At 40.2% G+C, this 18,310-nt stretch overlaps 1 protein-coding gene across 3 annotated transcripts in view; it reads left to right on the top strand.

Annotated features, from left to right (window-relative positions):
* Nucleotides 1-18,310, top strand: part of FHOD3 (formin homology 2 domain containing 3) — a gene marked incomplete at both ends in the record, with an annotated part of 396,588 nt that overhangs the window by 366,364 nt on the left and 11,914 nt on the right. For 2 of the 3 annotated variants that reach the window (XM_084260347.1, XM_084260346.1), the window contains 5 exons: nt 3,307-3,497; nt 4,731-4,923; nt 10,342-10,365; nt 12,918-13,089; nt 15,248-15,409. In XM_084260347.1, the coding sequence (XP_084116473.1) occupies nt 3,307-3,497; nt 4,731-4,923; nt 10,342-10,365; nt 12,918-13,089; nt 15,248-15,409 (742 nt within the window). The remainder of the gene's footprint in view (nt 1-3,306; nt 3,498-4,730; nt 4,924-10,341; nt 10,366-12,917; nt 13,090-15,247; nt 15,410-18,310) is intronic. The other variant, XM_084260348.1, reaches the window with a different exon arrangement.

The raw sequence follows: 18,310 nt of genomic DNA, 5'->3' as shown, positions 1-18,310 counted from the left end.
TTCAGAATGACTCGTATTTTACTTACTTTTTCCACTCATGCATAAGTTCCTGCTGTTTTATGATACAAATGTGCATAAAATATAGAGGCTTGTTGGCCACATAGTCATTGGACTGCTGCTGATTAAAATACTATAAAACATTCTTCATGTTCATGATGCATTTGGCTTCACAGTGAAGAGACAAGAGGCTCCAATGATGTAAAATTCCATAGGATCCTGCTTTTCAGTGGAATCTGGTGCTCACAATTAAGGGATATAGTAGCTGTATGTCTTGGTTAATATTTCAACACATTACAAGGTTTAGGAAATATTAGAGTTTACATATTGCTTCAACAAGATTTTGGTGTATTTTGTCAGTTATCAATGGATACTGCTATTTCAGATAGCCAGTCTGGTAACATACACTTAAGATACACTAATTGCTTGCATGGAACCTGGATATTATTCCACTAGCCTAGAAAAAAACCATCACTTGTATCCTGTGTGCATTTGCAGGAGAGTCCAGTTCAAAGATTGGTGTCTTTGGCTTCACCATGCTACGAGGTTTACGGCTAACTTCTTATCTGAACATGAGCACTAAATAAAAAAGGGTATGGCAGAAGAAGCAAGAGGGCAGGATATCTCAATTAAGGAAAGAGGAGATACAGTGAGTGTGACTGTGCTTGTCACATTACACTGTTTCCCATTGGAGAGCATCACATTAGTGTGATTGCTTTTGTGAGAGAAAGAGTTGGAGGGGGATGGGGGGTTGGGAGCTTGTTTTCTCTAATGTGAAATGCCATGGGGTAGTACTCTAATGCCACAAGCTATCACATGTTTTTTACATTTAGTAGAAAACTCCAGATATTGTTAACTTCAGAATTTTCACTTTGGGCTGACCCAGCCTGAATATTTAAATGTCTCTTCTGAAAGATCTAGTAGGAAAAAAACTTGTCATCAGGCTGCTTTGTTCCATGTGAAACAAAGATTTCTCTTTGCTAACTGGTGCTCTGTTTGGGAGGCAGTTTCTACACCTTGAATAGAGGAAGGGATATTGTATGGTTTATCAAGTATGAAGAAAGCTTCACTTAACTCCTCACAGGTAAGACCTAGAACAGACTGAAATGCAATGGATTCTGTGCCTACCTGCAAAATTTGCACTGGTGAAATAGCACTTAATGAAATATCAGATGGGGTACAGGGTTGTCTCTGAAAATTTTTGACTTACAATATTTCACGTGTGGATGTCTTTCTATAATAGTATTCTTTTCTGTCTTCAACCATGTGAACAAACCTGAGAGCTGGCATCCAGAAGAGTTTTTGATTTCATGAAGGTTTGTCACATTCTAGCAAGCCCAGGACAGTTTGCATGTGGGGGACTTGCAGGCACATCATCCTATATTGGATTTCTTGCTTTACTCCTTCCAGTTTCCAACTTCAGCTTGAGCAGAGGCAACCGTGCTCCATGGAGGTTTACTTCAGGGGAGCTCAGGTGGCATTCTTCTTGCTGTGCTCTCCTTAGGATTTCCCCAGAGGTCTGGATTTTTGTCTGTGCACAAAAACTTCCTACTGCATCCCTTAGCCAGACCTGCCATCCCAGTCCCTGCTGAAACTTGTGAACTCACTGCCTGTCAGCAGATCTCAGGGGGCAAGGAATTAGTCGTATCTTTTCCCTGCAGATACACTGTTATTCAGAGATGTCTCCTGAACCACTACAGGCTTGAACCACAGAGCTTTATCATAGATTAAAATTCATTGTGTTTTCAGTGAGAGTTGTCATTAAATGAAATTCCTCCACTACAGGGGCAGAGAGGCTTCCCTGACCACGTTGGGTAATTCGTACTAGTAAGACCTAGAAGTACCTCTTGTTGGCTTTTCTTTCTAATAGGAATGCTAGTATTTTTCTCCCTGTGTGTTTTAGGTATACCATCTATGGAGAACAGCAATCTGTTTATGATCAACAGTGAAAATAATGACCTGGAAAGGACTTTTTTTTTTTTTTTTAAACATATGCATTGATACAGATATAAGGAAAACAAAACCCTCACAGCTGCTCCGCCTGCAGGGCTTTTCTGAATAGCAGAATGGATCAAAGGATGTTTTTATTTCCTTGTGAAGAGGAAAAATTCATCACTTTATCAATCACAGCAAAAACAAATCAAATCAATGCCAGGAGCTTTCTAATAATAATGTATTTCTCATGGCTGTCCACAGTATAGGTCTCAGCAGTGGGTGCTGCACAGCTAAAGGGAATGAACTGAAACCTGTCTCTGACACTGGTTTTCATTTAGCATTAAGGAATTCACTAGAGTACCAGACTGTAACATCCCAAACATTGACATGTTTAGAATCTGAGAGCTAAGTCTGTCTTGTGTAGCTTGATTTCATCTGAACTGTGAAGTGGCATTATAAAATATTTTCTTCCTTTTGTCAGAATTGAAGAACACATTCGGTAGCTTTACTTGTTTCATCTGTTGTGTGCTGTGGCTGGGTAGTTAAAGCACTTTGTCCAGTTGTTTGCAAGGCATCCTGAATGTCTCCTGTAGACCTCTGGGATCTGAACACCTTTTTTGGTCGATGAGTAAAGGAGAAGCTCTCTCATCTTCTGTGGAATGTGTTGGCTTCTGTCCCGAAGAATGTTACTGTAGGACGCAGTCATTTATTTTAACTGTGTTGAGAGACTTTCCAAGCCATTATATGATCTTCTTACAAGCCAGAGAATTTGTATTGTGCATCAAGGGGTGAAAGTTAGTGCTAAATAATACTAAATAACTAATAGAGGTTTAAAAAATTCCTGCCCCTGAACTTTGTGATTTGAAGTATATCGTCTATTAACAAGTCAGTGCCTGGGTAGGAAATAGATCCAAGTGCTTCCTAAATTGGGGAAGTGTTGTATGGGTACGTCAGCCGTCAGCAAGATATAAAAAGATATGAGTAGTAGACAAAAGGATTAAGAAAAAGAGAAACTTGTGTATTACCTCAGAAATAACTGAGTCACACAGTTGCTTGGAGCAGCCGTGAAGTTATTAGCAAGGGAAAAAACGCATCACAATCTTTTATTGTCCCTTCTTTAGGTATTAGGCCTCCAAGAGTAAAACCAGGTACAGATGTATATGGGTATATTTCTTTGTTTTCAGTTTTCCTTCCTTACATTGCTAGAACAAGTACAACAGAAAGATATTTCTCAGTTACTAAGTAGTAATTAATAATGTGAGTGCATGTGCTACCACCACAATGACCCTTTCTTCTACATAAATTGCGTTTTTCAGAAGTACTGCAGTGTTTTCATTTGAAGTGTTACTTTATATTTTCTTCTTTTATTTTCAGGTTGACTTTGAACAACTCCAGGAAAACTTGTGTCAGATGGAAAGGCGGTGTAAAGCATCATGGGATCACCTTAAGGCTATAGCAAAGCATGAAATGAAGCCAACTTTAAAGCAAAAAATGTCCGAGTTCCTCAAAGACTGTGCAGAAAGAATCATAATCCTGAAGATTGTTCATAGAAGAATAATTAACAGGTACAGAATTAGAATGGTGACAGCAATATCTAGATGATAAATGACTTGCTAAAATTGTAAATCATGACATCATAAATATGCTTTTATAAGCGTTTAATCCACATTCCATCAAGTAATGTTACTAGGATGTATGTGGTGCATACTTTGTTATAGACACCATTTTAGAACATTCCCCACTCCACAAAGTTTCTGTATTTTTGATTAAAAGAAGCAATGGTCCAGGCAGTCATTTATTCCCAAGGAGCAACAACTGGCTCTTTTAACTCCTGGTCCGCAAAAGCTAGCAGCTTATGGTCAAAATCAGGATCTGAATCCCAAATTCTCCCAAATTTCTGGATATACACTCAAGAAGTTGCTTCATCTCTTGTTTTATTTCTATAATGACTTCTTTTCATACAGTAAGTCAGCAGAAATCCCAACTGCAGTGGAAGGGTAGGGAATTCACCAGCTTACACATTGTACAAACAAGAAATCTTAGCTTTTCCTGTTGTGTGCTGCAGCTACTACTGTAAGCTTCTCCAAAACTGTGTCCATGTAATTGCATCTTTCTAGGGCTGGGAAAACTTTATTGTCAGGAATATGGATGCAGTTAAAAGGGATTCACATACATTTTTAAACACTCAGTGTGCTATTGTAAATCATGCAGTGTAGAAGCACTAATAAAAGTTACAAACAGTGCGAAAGCTCGGAATGCCCCGGAAGCGGTAAAACTGTGAATTGAGAGTATCCCAAACTAAAGCACTTGGTAGATAATATAATTTTATGGTCAGTTTTGTGAACTAGAAATTCTTTTCTTCTCGTGTTTGCTAGCTAGTAAATCTGCATTCTTCTTGTCTAGACTTTCCCCAACATCCGAATAGCCTCTTTGAAGTTGCTTAACACAAATAAATTGAATTGAAGCTTAATAAATATTTTTTCTATAACTGAAATGAAATTGGTCATTTACATGCCAAATTAGTTTTATAAAGTAGATGGAGTTCCGTAAACATCTTATCTCCTTCATCAGCCTGGGAAAGTGGACTGGGATGAAGTTATCATAGACTAGGCTTTCATGGTTTTAATTATAAAACATACCAATGTTATGCAAAGCATCCATGAAAATTCTGTAGCACAAAAGAAATTATGGGAGATAATGAAGTAATAAATGGATTCACTGAGATGTGGGAGTTTTTCCCTAGAAACCATCACCAAAAAAATTTTCCCCTTTGTTTTTCTCAATTCATTGTTTTTCAGGTTTCACTCATTTTTATTATTTATGGGACATCCTCCCTATGCAATACGTGAAGTCAACATCAATAAGTTCTGCAAAACAATTAGCGAATTTGCTTTGGAATACCGCACCACCAGGGAACGGGTTCTGCAGCAGAAACAGAAGCGAGCTAACCACAGGGAAAGAAACAAGACCAGAGGGAAAATGATAACAGATGTAAGTGTCAAAATGTATCTCCCACAGCATGGATTTTAAAATCTTTCTTTCACTGAGTGTTGTATATGAAGTGGTGTTACTCTCTATTTCTACTGCTGAGCGGTTCCTCTCCTGTAGGTATTGAGCTCTGTTCTCTTAGAAAACAAAACTTGATTGTGTATGGTTTTTTGCTTCATATCAGTTTATAGAATGAGAACAGAGATTAAGGATCCAAAAGGAGCTTCATTCTGTGTCACACAGACAGGGCCTGAAATATCTAGGATGCACCAGGAGCTTTGTGTACCTGATAGATAAAACCCTAAAAGAAAAAACCCTATAAATATAAATGTAAAGCCCTAAAAGGAAAAAAACCTATAAATTAGGCTCCTAACTGAGGATGTGATTTAAATGATGAAACATTGTAACCATATAAGTAGTTACAACTGAATAGAAAGGGATTTTTCCTCTCTTTCAATACTCTAAGATGGTCTTTAATCTACTTTATATACATATACATACACACACACACAGAGCAGTTTTCTTCTTAACTTTAAAGCACAGAACAGCCAATTTTATGGGAACAGACTATGTTGGTGTTCTGAAAAAATAGATAAAATTATGTTCACAGTAGATGCTACCCTGCAGACTTTTTGACTATATGATGGCATACTGATAGAATCATTTAAAGTAAGATTAGTTTTTCTCAGCATAGTAAGTTTTTTAATCCCCTTGGGTCTTTTTAATCTTTTTTTCTTCTTTTTTTTTTTTTAAGTTGATGTAGTTTGACTCAATCCAAATAAAGTTTTAAGAAGTGCCAGTACTTAATAAAAGTTTCCAGCTGTCTAAAAAACTAAATCTGGAGTCTCGATTAGATGCAAGGGGTTCATTGCCTATGAAGCTACCCCTGCCTTTAACATGAAAAGGCCTAAGCTGATTACAGTTTTATTGTTCAGGCAACATGGGTCAAAATATCTAATGAGACCAATATAAATTGAGATTCTATTTAACTCATTGACTCACAATCATTTGTAGATCTTTCCTGGCAATATCCTCTTTAAATTTGGATATCTGCCCAATCTAGAGAAAATATTAAACCTGTATTATTATCTCAAAAGTTTTTCCTTTTGCTCTAGCCTCAGGTTAAGGAAAAGGCTCTGATTTTTTTGCAGAGTACAATACAGTCACACAGATTTCCAAAGCTACTACTGGGGAACTGAGATCACTTTCTTCAGTTGCTTCTCGGTTTTCCTGACATACTCTAGAAGAGCAAAAGGCACCAAAGTGATAGGTAACTTAAAATGTTAATTTCCTCCAGTAGTTTCAATACTTTTTTACTAGTTTCAACAATACCAGTATGTGAAGGAGTTACTACTTGCCTAGTGCATGATGTAGTGTTTCTGTGTTACCTGTCCAGAAGAACTGGCCCTGGCAGGACGGAAGGCTTTTCTCTGTCCTGTTCCTGCAAGAACACAAGAGGAAAAGGAAATGTGATCCCTGGCAGCTGGGTTCAGGAAGCAGAGAGGAAGGGACCCTTTCAAACCAGAAAAAGGCTCAGGGTTGACAGCTAGCTAGTCCGTGAAGCGTGGAGCGATAGACCCTGTCCCTTTTCTGAACATGTAAGAAAGGAGGCAGCTAGGCCTTCCCCAGAAAAGCCTGTTATTGGAAGAAGATACCTTGTTCAGCCCAAGATAGTGTTGAGATTTGACAAGAATTAAATGTCATCCGATAGGTAGTGTTTCACCTAAAAATATCTTGCAGGTCCCCAGAAAGGGAGCATTTTTTGCCTATCACTAATTTACAATGATATGATGGTCCTATTAGCTTAAAAAGAAAAAGGCTGCTGGAGTAAAAACTCCACATTCTTTAGAATTTCCCTCCTAGAGATGCCCTTTAAGGGAGTTATTCATGTGGCCATGTGGTTATTTCAGGATTTACTAAATCTCTTTAACCATAGCCCAGTAATATGGCCTCGTTTACCGCTCATTTCATTGCAGTATATGGTAAAAGAGAATTTAAGTTGCATCAGGCTATTTGTCACAGCTTCTTTTGACAACTTCAAAGTCAGATCTACCTCAAAACAAGTTTCCAAATCAGCGGGATGGAAGATATTTATGTGTGAAGAATGATGAAAAGGGGGAGGTTTATTGTAGCCTTGTGTTGGCTGTGGCTTGTATCTGGTTTTGATTTTCTTAGTGTTTTATATTTGATGTCACTGGAAAGGGAAGGTACATCAGTAATGCACTGACAGTGTGTTCAACTAGTTAGAAAATATTCCTAGAGGATATTTAGATCTCGGCATCAGAAAGACGCTCGCTATCGAAAGTAATGCCACTAAGAAATAGTCTTAATTTAATTAATTTTTAATTAATAGTTTTAATTTCTGCTTTTGGTGACCTAAAAGGACTGTGAGATTATTTGATATTTACCACCCTGACCTTTTGAAAAGTTTCCTCACAACCTTATTTTTGTCACCTTAAAGTACATTGCTTTTAGGCAGAAGAGGAGGGATTGTAGCAAAAAAATGGGAAAGAAATAAAGCAGAACCATCCCAGTTCTCAACAAGAAGGCACGTATCTCTTAAACCTTGGGCCCCCCTGCAGACTTGGAAGGCAGAGGGGTGCTGGCTCTTTCAGTGGAGAGAGTCTGCTGGCTCTTTGCATGGAGAACTTGCATCAGCTTCAGCAACTGCTCATGTGGAGTAGGACTGAGAAACATGATGAGGAATATTTCCAGTCTTTCTTTCAACCTTTTACCACAAAGATTCATGTTTATATGTTCTTTAATAGCTCAAGCAGACTGGGCACTAACAGTTCAAATGTGGGTGAGTGTTCTGCCTGAGAGAGAAAGATGGGGGTGGAAGGGAAAAAAAAGACCAGTGAGTTGCCACAGTTTCAGAGGGAAAATTGCCCTATCTGTGTAACCTTATATTTGGCTTTAGCCAGTGAGAGCTGTCACTCATTTCAGGCAAACTAAAAATAACAAGCAAGAAAAATAGGGAAGAAATAGATACAAGTCTGAGATTTTTAATGTTTTTAATAATAGTAGGTAATGTAAGCATCTGTCTTCTAGATTTGTGAAGATCTATTTTTTATGATACTTATGAGTTTCATTTCCAAAATTGCTATGTAATAGAAATAATGTTTTGAAATGGCAAATTGACCACATAGAAATGCTAGCCTAAAGGAAAAATGGAAGGAGGGAGAGAGGGGTGGAGGGAGGGAAGGAGATATCTCAGATTGTCCTGCAACATCCAATATTTGATGACAGAAGAATTGAGCAGATTTTTTTTTTCTTAAAATAAACATCTTGTACCTGCAGGATATTCAATACAGCAATTTATTTCCCGTGCTTTTTGGTAATATTACATGTTAATTTATTAACGTTTCTCAGTGTACTTTTAATGACAAAATGAAAAAGGCAGAATTCACACACCTGAGTGAGAGCAGATTCCCTTCCTGAAACAAAAGTTTGATTTATTTACTTTGCTACTTCGGCCTCTGTTGTCAGTATTTTCTGGGGGTGGGGAGGAATGGCTCTCCAGACATGGAAACGCAAAGGGGACAGTGATCCACTCCTCTGGTGCACTGGAGTGGCTTTGAGTGGAAGGACAGCGTTTCCAGTTCTGAGCCCCCTCCACCCAGAGCAGAAGGAAGGGAAATGGTAATGCCCAGATACTGGAGATGAGAAAAGTGTGAGAGGAATACAGTGCCCATAAAGTATGTCCACAGCAAATCACTTTTAGCTAGATTTTGGTGAGGAAGGCCAGCAGCTGGGACCTTCCCTGTAAAAATCTGGTCAATATAAAGTAATAATGTATTACTTTTTTGTTTGGAGCACGCTCTTTGTCATGTGTGTACTCTGCTCTTTCATCTTTCCAAGTCCCTTTTGCACAGTTTAGATTAATTTGTTCTCTTCTTGCCCTTTATTTATTAGATAGATGTGCATATGGATTAGAATACAAGTATGTTCTTGCTTCCTATTCTTCTTCTTTCCATTTCTTATTCATGCCAAACAGTGAACAGTGGCCTTCTTCAGAAGAATTGCTTTACAGTGTGACTCCCTGCCCCCCCAGGGGATGGAAAAAACAAATGGATCTTTTCATAATGTAAAGGAAACATACCTGCTGAGGTCCCTCTGCAAAATATCTGCCTGTGTTTCTGTCAGTGACACTGTGTCCAAAGAAAAATAAGCATCTCACTCTTAGAATAAAACATACCCTTAAAAAGTAATGTTAATGTGCTGCTCAGCACTCTCACAGCTAATCTTCTTATGGAGATTGTGCTGAAACTAAGCTAAGGGCCAAAGTAAATCAGGCTTTCATTTTTAATGATGAATGTTTCTGGAACAGAATGTATCAAACCCAGACAGAAATCATAGCTGAGATGGAGATAAGGTCAAAAATATGTATTTGTAACATTAGGGAGAGGAATAGAATTGGTGGAATGCTTCTTCTAAAAAGCAAAACAAAACCCACAAATAAAAAAGATGCATCAAGTTTCTGGGCTATGTTTGCACTTTGTAAGCAGTCAAACTGAAAATTATGGAAACAAGAAGCCCACATACTTGTGAAACTGTGTTTTACTTGGAAAATTTCCATGTGGGGCATCTAACAACACAGTGAAGAATTCCCCAGGCAAATGGGAACATGACTTTAAATAGTTTGCTAATTCCCTGTAAATCCCCAAATTTAAGAACACTCCATATGCCATAATATTTTGATATGCCCATTGCATTTAATGTCATGTAACTGTCAAGATAGTTTTACATGCCTGCTGTCACAGAGGGTGAAAGCCCTGAATGACAAAAAATAGTTGCATCTCTTTAATTTCCAGGATCTGGTATCAGGCAGCTACTGAAGAACTTTAAGCATTTATTCAAAGACTACTCAGCATTTGATTTGAGTGCTCTGTTAAATTGGAACTTGAAATGCCCCAGCTTAAAAAGGGAATTAAAACAAGCACTTAAGTGTAGAGAAAAGGAATTGCCAAGAAGCTGACCTCTGCACTGGAAGAAAGAGCAGCCAGGACCTCCCTGTGCTGAACGGAGCTGGGAACCAGAGGAGGAGTCCTTCCTGGTGCTCTCAGTTTCCACAGGGCAATAAGTGGGCAAGTAATCGTGTGACGAGAGAGAGAGAGAGAAATGCGATGGGTTAGAGGTAGCTTCAGTTCATAATTCCTCTAAGAAACGTTGATGAATTCTGATATACCCTGCTGGAGGTGACAGTCTGTTCTGTGTACAGTTAACTAAAAATAAAATTAAGAAAGGGCAAGTTGATTGTCTGAGGAATGAATTCCTTATACGCTTTGTATTTTTATGTCCTCCTATAATTGCATAAACAGTACCATGGTTACCTCTTACTCTGTCATGGTTTGACCATACTGCCTTTCCTAAATTTTCCTGTTTGTCCTTCTCCACCCTGTCCTTTGTTACCGATGGCAGACCGATGAAGAAGAGGATACTGAGGTATGGTTCTCTGAAAAAGCATGTCATTCCCATGTTCCCCATGTGCTGTGACTTCTAATTTCTAACTCAGATAGTATAGACTGCTCAACTCCATCTGCTCGACCGGAATTACGAACCACAACATTTTTTTTCATAGCTTTTTGGCTCGATCATAAGAATGCACTTTTACAGTAAGCTTTAACCATATGCATACCTGCTCTTTTGAATAAGGATATCCTGATCTATGGCCTTAATAATTTTAAGCTTCCTCATTTCTTTTCCTTAGTATGTTTACTAAACTGCAAAGTATCTCTGCAACTCAAAATGTCAGTGATCTGAACATTATGCGGATCATCAGTTCCCTTGGGCTGTGGATTACCATGATAATCTCATTGTCATTATTAAGATGTGTAAACCCAATGGCATCATTTTATAAAGTGTTCAAAAGCATCAAGATATAAGGATGCAATGCAAATAGTAACGGCTCTCCTCATGTGAATTGTAAATAAGAGATTTTGGTCACCACTGAGGTGAGCCATGTATTTCATAAAGTGCTCCTGGAGGTGATGTTGAAAATAACAAATTTAAGAACTGTAATGTGCTAGCTATTCATATTAAAACCATTTATTGGTTTCAGGAGCGTCTGTTATGCAATGCATTCTTTGTTCGGCATACTTGCTGAACATAAACTATGTGCCTTAATGCTCACTGTTTCATAATGGCAGCCACTTGCTCAAGAGGATGGGGTTTGGGCATTAATCTCCAGCAACATCTGAAAATTTAAGAAGCAAAATAAAACATCTGGCTGTAGAGCTTCTCCCCCAGTGATGATTTGTGCTTTATAGCTTGGGAGACAGAAAGAAAAGTAAACAAATCAGCCTCTTTATGCCAAGATTTAACTAACCTGTGTGACTAGTAACTAACAGTTATGTGAAGATTTTATTGTTTGGGTTTTTTTCTGAGTTGGTATTGATTACCTTTAAAACCCATTGCATATAAGAGAGTATTCTTAATGCAAAAAATGGCATGCACTTCTGTAGAAGTTTCTCTCTAATGTTTTTCTGTCATTTTAATTTCACGCGTGAAACTCTAGTACTTGCACATTTTCCACATCAAAATGTTGCAAGAAATCTTGTCACTATCAAAAATAAATCTCACAATGGTATATTTACTTCAGCGCCTTGTAGGGATTATTGTTTTACTACTCAGTTAACTTGCTGTCCTACCCCAAAATGGCATGTTAAAAGAGGATCATCCCATCATTGATTTCCAGGTTAAATATTTTCAGTTTGCAGTCTTAACAACCCCAGGGACTTGGATTAAAGCTCTGAAAGCAGGCACCAGTCTTTTCTTCCAATTTACCATTTTCTGACAGAAAGGCTTTGCAGGTTTGCATCCCTTTAAACTGGCTGGCTTGATACTGTCAAGTGAATAATTAATGTTGCTTATTATGCAAAGGAAGAAAAGAATGCAGCACACCTTCCTATCTGTGCTGAGTCGGTAGGAGTGAGAAAGGTTAAAAGGGAAAAGAAAACATGTTTCAGTCTCTAATGCTGAGCTATTATGACTGAAAATACCAAGGGGTATTATTATCTGTTTGCTGTTGATGGAGCTGGTATTTTCTGCAGCCAGATTTTAAATGTGCCTCAGCCTTTCTGTAGCGCAGAGCGGTGGGGTGAATACCAATGCCACAGCCCTTTGCAGGCAGAAGCTGGGAAGGGAGAGCAGCCCAGCGATGCAGAACTCTTCTTCTCCTTAGAAAGTATCAATTTCTGCTGTCCTCCTCTGTTTCTAGATGACTGTATTCAGTAACTGGTGGAGCTGCTGCATCCACGTGCTATGCGTGTTGTTAACGTAGTCCTGGTGACAGGGAAATCACGGGGGGGCTGGGGAAGCAGAGGGCAGATTCCTAAATCTCTTGTGAGGTTTTGTTTGTTCTTCTAACTGCCAACTGCAATTTTTGTGTTTTGGCCATGAAATAATTTGGCTGGGTGCTTTGGGACCAGGGATTTTTTCAGCATTACTGGTAATGTATTTTAAGGTTACTTGTAGGTATTTGTGTTTGAGATTGGTTTAAGAGTTTTCTGTGTAGTGATGCAGAGAAGCAAGAGGGAAAGGCCTTGCTTCCCAGATGGCTTTCCCAGTTTTGCCTTGTCACTGAAAATACAGGAAAAAAAGAAAAGCTATTTCTCATTTGTGTCCGGTCTCATGCTGTCCCCCTCAGTGCAATACCTGACCCCAGCTTGGGCCCAGCTTGAGTCAAAGGTTTCAAAGCAAGTCTTTGCTTTGTACCTTATATTCCCAGGCAGAAGGTCAAAATTATAAAGCCCGAGCTAATGCATCTGGTTTTCCTCTGATTGTGTCTGCTCCCTACTGTCACCTTATTTCCAGCTTGTTTCTGCCCAGGGTGCATGCTCTGAGGGAGGAACAACTGTTGCCTGGCTCTTTTGGGAACACCTACACTCCACACCAGCCCAGGAGGATACTTCTCTACTTGCCATTCACAGTCAAGACTCTGACTGATTCTGCGTTCTGTTATGGGTTAAAACATCAAATCCGTTTTCCTCCCACAGTCTGGCAAGTTCTCCAGCAGCTCACCCCCCTGCCAGAGCCAGCCCCAGGGGCTGCAGTATGCTGAGGATGCTGCAGAACATGAGAACATGAAAGCTGTGCTGAAGACCTCCTCCATTGGCGGGGAAAGCACCACGGCGCTCGGGGTCCGCACTCGAAGCCGAGCCAGCCGAGGTGAGTGCCAGCAGCTCCCTTTTGGACGTGTTTCTTGGGGCGCGGCAGCCACACGATGGCCCAAACATGGGTCATGGCTCCTTGCTCACAGCAGAAAGGGTTGAAGGGGAAGGAGGTGACCCCAGTGGTGTGTTCACACTGAGGGTGGGAATGTGGTACACAGTGGTGTAGGAGAATTTGCCTGAATTTTTAACAGCTGGACCACGGCCAACATAGCACCTGGAGGCATTAGGAGTACAAGCCTGGAGAAATTCGCAACTCTGCCCCTACCCCCATGAATGTGGTGCACTCTAACAACCCAATTTTTATTCCTGTTCTCATCATGAAGGTAAAATGGCACATGCGTGATGTGGTTTTCTTTTAATTTTCAACAGAAGCATCTAGAAAGTAGCTATTGGAAGGGAAGTGGAAGGGCCTAGCAGCATTTTTGGAATGACTTAGGAGAGGAAAAAGAGTAGAGAAAAGATGATGAAAGTTTTAACCACCACTGCTTAACTGCAAAGGTAGCGAGTGGATTAAGCAGTGCTTGGGAGCATAAAAAGCTGCTGTGGACAGCCCCCCATCTCCTTGCTGTCCTAACAGATACCTCTTCTCTGAGGTCCGTGGTGCTCTGCTGTTTCCAGCATGGGTGATTGCTGAAAGCTGACAGGGAGGAAATGAAAACCTGACCCAACCCGACAACTCCAACACCTGATACTCTGACAGAAGAGCTCACTGGTACAACCATTCTTGGCAATGAGATAGCCTTGCTTTTTGTCCAAGACATGATTCACTGGTACACCTCTTCATTTAAGCAGCCACTAAACCACTTCCTTTATGCTAAATCATTTTACAGACTCTGGGCTCACTAGTTAATTTTCTTTCGTCTTCGCCTCACCCTCACCATGTGATACCTGGAGGTATCACTAAGTCTGTGTATGCATAGTTTATTAAGGCTTCAAGCCATGATCCTCTCTAATTTAGAGGTTCCAAAGCCCCAATTTAAGAAGCAAGTCAACTAGCTGAATACAAAGATTAAATAATTCAAGCTGCACTGCAACAAGCTGAATAGCTGGAGTAATCCACTGAATGCTAACAAGCAGTGTGTCCTGATGATGGGAGTCAGCCTGTGTTCCCCTGAAGAACGACAGAGGCAGAGGATGAGTGAGCCAGACAGAAGCTTGTCAGGAGCACTATCATAGTGCAACTGCTCTTGATGAGAGCCAGAAGAGAAGCAGCAGAGCAGAGCACTAATCAAAGCTGTGGTTTATTGATATCGGGGATGGGATATAGAGCAGCCTCACATGTGAATCATTAGCTGCTTGCAGTTCTACCATACCCCACTCTTATATAAAGCTTGCTGTCCATTCATGCTGCATACTGGCCTTCAAATTATTTAAAAACCAAAAAGCACATGGAACAGCAATCTGTAGTGGAGGAACCCAAAGATGTGTCTGATACAGCTCTGTGGAGTAAGGAGTGCCAGAGCCTTGGGTTCAGAGACATGGCTCACTTGTTTGTTCGTGGTTTTAACCAAAATTGCTTACTTAGCTTTCCAGCTTGCCAGTGACTCTTGCTTTGCTGCTCATAACAGAGCACACAGAGTGGTGCCAGGACACATACAGCTCTGCAATGAGAAGGTGAATTCCTCACTGTGAAAGGGAGAACTGGAAATGTCAAACCACATCTTTTGCCCTTTTTGTGTCGTCTTTGCCCTACGGTCTGATACAGATGCTTGGAAATGGATTGTTTCTCTCTTTTGGTACAAAAGACCTGTCTTGCTGATTTGCACCAGTGGCTAACATGTGCCATGCCTTCTAGTCTCTATGTAGTAGGAGCAGAGAGAAACGTGGCCACACAGCAGTCCATCAATCCTTGGCTCACAGGCAGTCTCTAGCAGATATATGCCAGTTGTATGGTCAAGGATAAGACTCTGAGGCTGAAGGGAACAGAAAATTATAATTGCACTTGAGCTCTCAGGTCTCTGCTGATACAGCAGAGAGTCTAGGGTATTATTTAGAAATATTCTCCATTAAGCAGAGTCTTCTACTTTGGCCAATTTGAATTAGTGAAGACTGAGCTGCCTGCTGTAGTTCCCAAAAAGGATCAACTGCAAAACCAAAGCAATGCAAGAGACTTCTGTCTTCTTTTCCCTCAATAATTTTCTGGACTTTTCCAGGCCGTATCAGTTCGTGGAATGCTGGCAACGATGATTCCCCTAATGCAACAGATGATGCAGCAGATGAGATCATGGATCGCATTGTAAAGTCTGCCACCCAAGTGCCAAGCCAGCGAGCGGTGCCTAGAGAGAGGAAGCGATCACGAGCAAATAGGAAGTCATGTAAGTATATAGCTATTAAATTTCTCAAAGTAAATGAGCAAATATTGATGTATATCAGTGTAGGAACCCAGCCTTTAGTGTGCAGACGTGTTGGTAGTTCACGGTATCTTGAGTGTATACTTGCTATTGATGTATTGCCCTCTTAATACTGTTTAAATGATGCATGCAGTGAGTGACTTTGACTTCTACAGAAGAAGAAATGTCCTTAGCAGTAAGAGAAAAAAAATGTTTTATGGTTCTTTAGACCTTCTCTGATGATGGTACTTATTTGTAACTAGAGAAGTCAGATCAAGACCTCAGATGGAGACTGTAAAGGTACTGTAAACCAGCAGGAAGATCAGTAGTTGTGTCTGTAGCTGAATTAATTCATAAAGCAGTTTGGGAGATCTTGCCTCCTCAAATCTTTCTGTCTTGTGCTGTGTACACTCCTTCCACAGCCCTGAAAACAAAATGCCTACTGCCATTTGGCTTCAAAGTGGTTATGGAGGAGCATAGCTTCCACTGGGAAGAAAAGGTGGAACACTACACCACTGAAAGTGCTCTTTCAGTGGTGCAGTGTGGCCACAAGGCCCGAGCTGCAGCACCTAGCTCAGCAGTTTGATTTTGCACTTTAGTAAATACAGTGTTTAAGAGGTGATGACCTCTGCTTTTTTTCTGTATGTGCAGAGACTACCATGATTACTATGGGAAGGATAAGTACCCAAAGAACCTAAGACTTTAGTGTTTAATGTCATTCACCGTATGTGGCTTTTTGACTACCTTTCCATCCATCTTTTTAGCCTTTCTGGGAAGTTAGGACAAAGAGGAGACAACAACAGTGAGTGAAAAATGACACAGATTTTTGTCTTTTTGTGGAATTATTCTAACATAGAGGGTGATCAAAAACATTTGGTATCAGCAGTGATTGCTATAAACTAGCATGGGCTGACAGCATATTCACTCTCCCCAACATGCTAAGAAAGGGACTTCTGCATGTGGCAAAAGCAAAGTGGACACTCTGGTTAGATGAGCTGACTCTGAGCAAAGGAAATGAGCTGACACTGGATTGTCTGTCTTACCTTCCGTCATACACTGTGCCGTATCTCCTTGTGCCACCACCTCTGCTGCTACCCACTTCCCCACACGGTTCTGGTGTTCTACACGTGTTGACTGCCCTAGTTGGCTTGTGCATACCAAATAAACCTCCTGTATGTTTGCCTGTTTCCATAGTTTATCCTGTGCTAAAATATTTCCTCTGTTAGCAGCACTGCTTTCATGCACATGCACCAAAAAGTCTTATTTCTACTTTTTACCAGGTACCTTTTTCCCAAGGAAGCACTTGCTGCAGAAAATAAACCCCACCAACATACTCCCCCCCATTGCCCCTACCCCCCCCCCCCAAAAAAAAAAACAAACCCAAAAGACCCCAGCTGGGATAATGATAATAAAAATACTATATAAAAATGCTATATATTTTTCCATGGAGTTGGTTTTTATATTCAGTAAAAACATTAACAGGGATTAAGTATTCAGTAAATGTTTAGGCTGGGACTTATTCCCATTGTAATTCATCATGATAGAATCCAGCTCTTTTGCTTGTTTGTTCTTCAAGGTCTGGATGAGACACTTAAGCAGATTAAAAGGCGGTTTCAAAACAAACATAAAGTTCAGTAGTTTAGCATCCCTTTCAGCTGACATGCCTAAAGAAAGCCTTGAGAGGAGTATATCTTAATTGAACTGTTTCATTGTCGTAGACAGTCAGCAATATACAGAGATGCTGAATAGATGTAGCTGAGCTTTAAAATATCCTCAGCCAGACTGATACTAGGGTACCTCCAAGACATGAGCAGGGACCAGCCCTTGGCAATGCATGATGTGAATTAAATGAGCAGAAAATCTTCCAGGTAAAACACAACACAGGTCCTCCATGAACATTTTAGAAAGTAGGCCTTAGACATACTTTAATGATTAAGATTAGCAGGCGCAATGATATTTGTTACCTGCAGAGCAGAGACCACATTATCTGATGAGTTTCATTCACCACCTGCAGTCTTCAGGCTCCCGTACACATCCTTTGGCTTTTGGTGTGAGCTTGGCATTCAATCCATTCAGAGACATCAAAGTGAAACTCAGTTGAAAGGGACTATTTTCACTGTGCATCACGTTCCAAAGGTATCATCGCTTTCAGAGCAGAACTGGACAGCTTGTCAGATGTGCTTAGCAGTCAGCAAAGGTTTTAATGAACCTGAGCTGAGATACGTGGTTTTAGCAAAAGATTTATATGCAATTGCACTGTGTAAAAAGCAAGTGATACTCAAATCATTTATAATTGGGGGAAGACAGAAACAGGAATATGGGAAAGATTAAGATAAATTTTACAAAAATTATAACGGGAAGATGGGACATTTTGACATATTCGTTTGAGCCATTTTACCTTTTATACTTGGTGAGCAGAGTGACTGTATCTGGTAGGCAGAGAGCTTAGTTAGATCTTAATGACAATGAAGAGTTTGAACTCTCAGAGCAATCAGCAGAACCATAAATTGGGAGGAGGAATAAGGCAGTGACTCATCCAACAAAAGACAGATGGAAACATCTGGGTCTGCTGGTTGAAGATACAAAGGGTCACTGATAAATCGAGATATGACTGAAACCGGCTGAGACCTAGTAGGAAGGAATTTGTTCCATGGGAGCTGAAATGGACCACAGAAGCTGAGGTGCATTAATTGCATAACAACTGAGTTCCTGTGATGATCTGCAGGGACAGAACTTAATTCTGTGCTAGACCTTTACACAGTGGAGGTTTCTAAAGAAAAAATTTGACATTTAGAAATACAGTAACCAACTGGAAGTCATCCCCTCATGCTGAGTGTTCAGTTACGTGCCTACCAGACATACTGGAGTGGTGTTATATGTGAGAGA

This window comes from Gallinula chloropus (genome assembly GCF_964237585.1).
Source record: "Gallinula chloropus genome assembly, chromosome: 2".
Taxonomy (NCBI): Eukaryota; Metazoa; Chordata; class Aves; order Gruiformes; family Rallidae; genus Gallinula; species Gallinula chloropus.
This window is presented reverse-complemented; position numbering and strand designations above follow the sequence as displayed.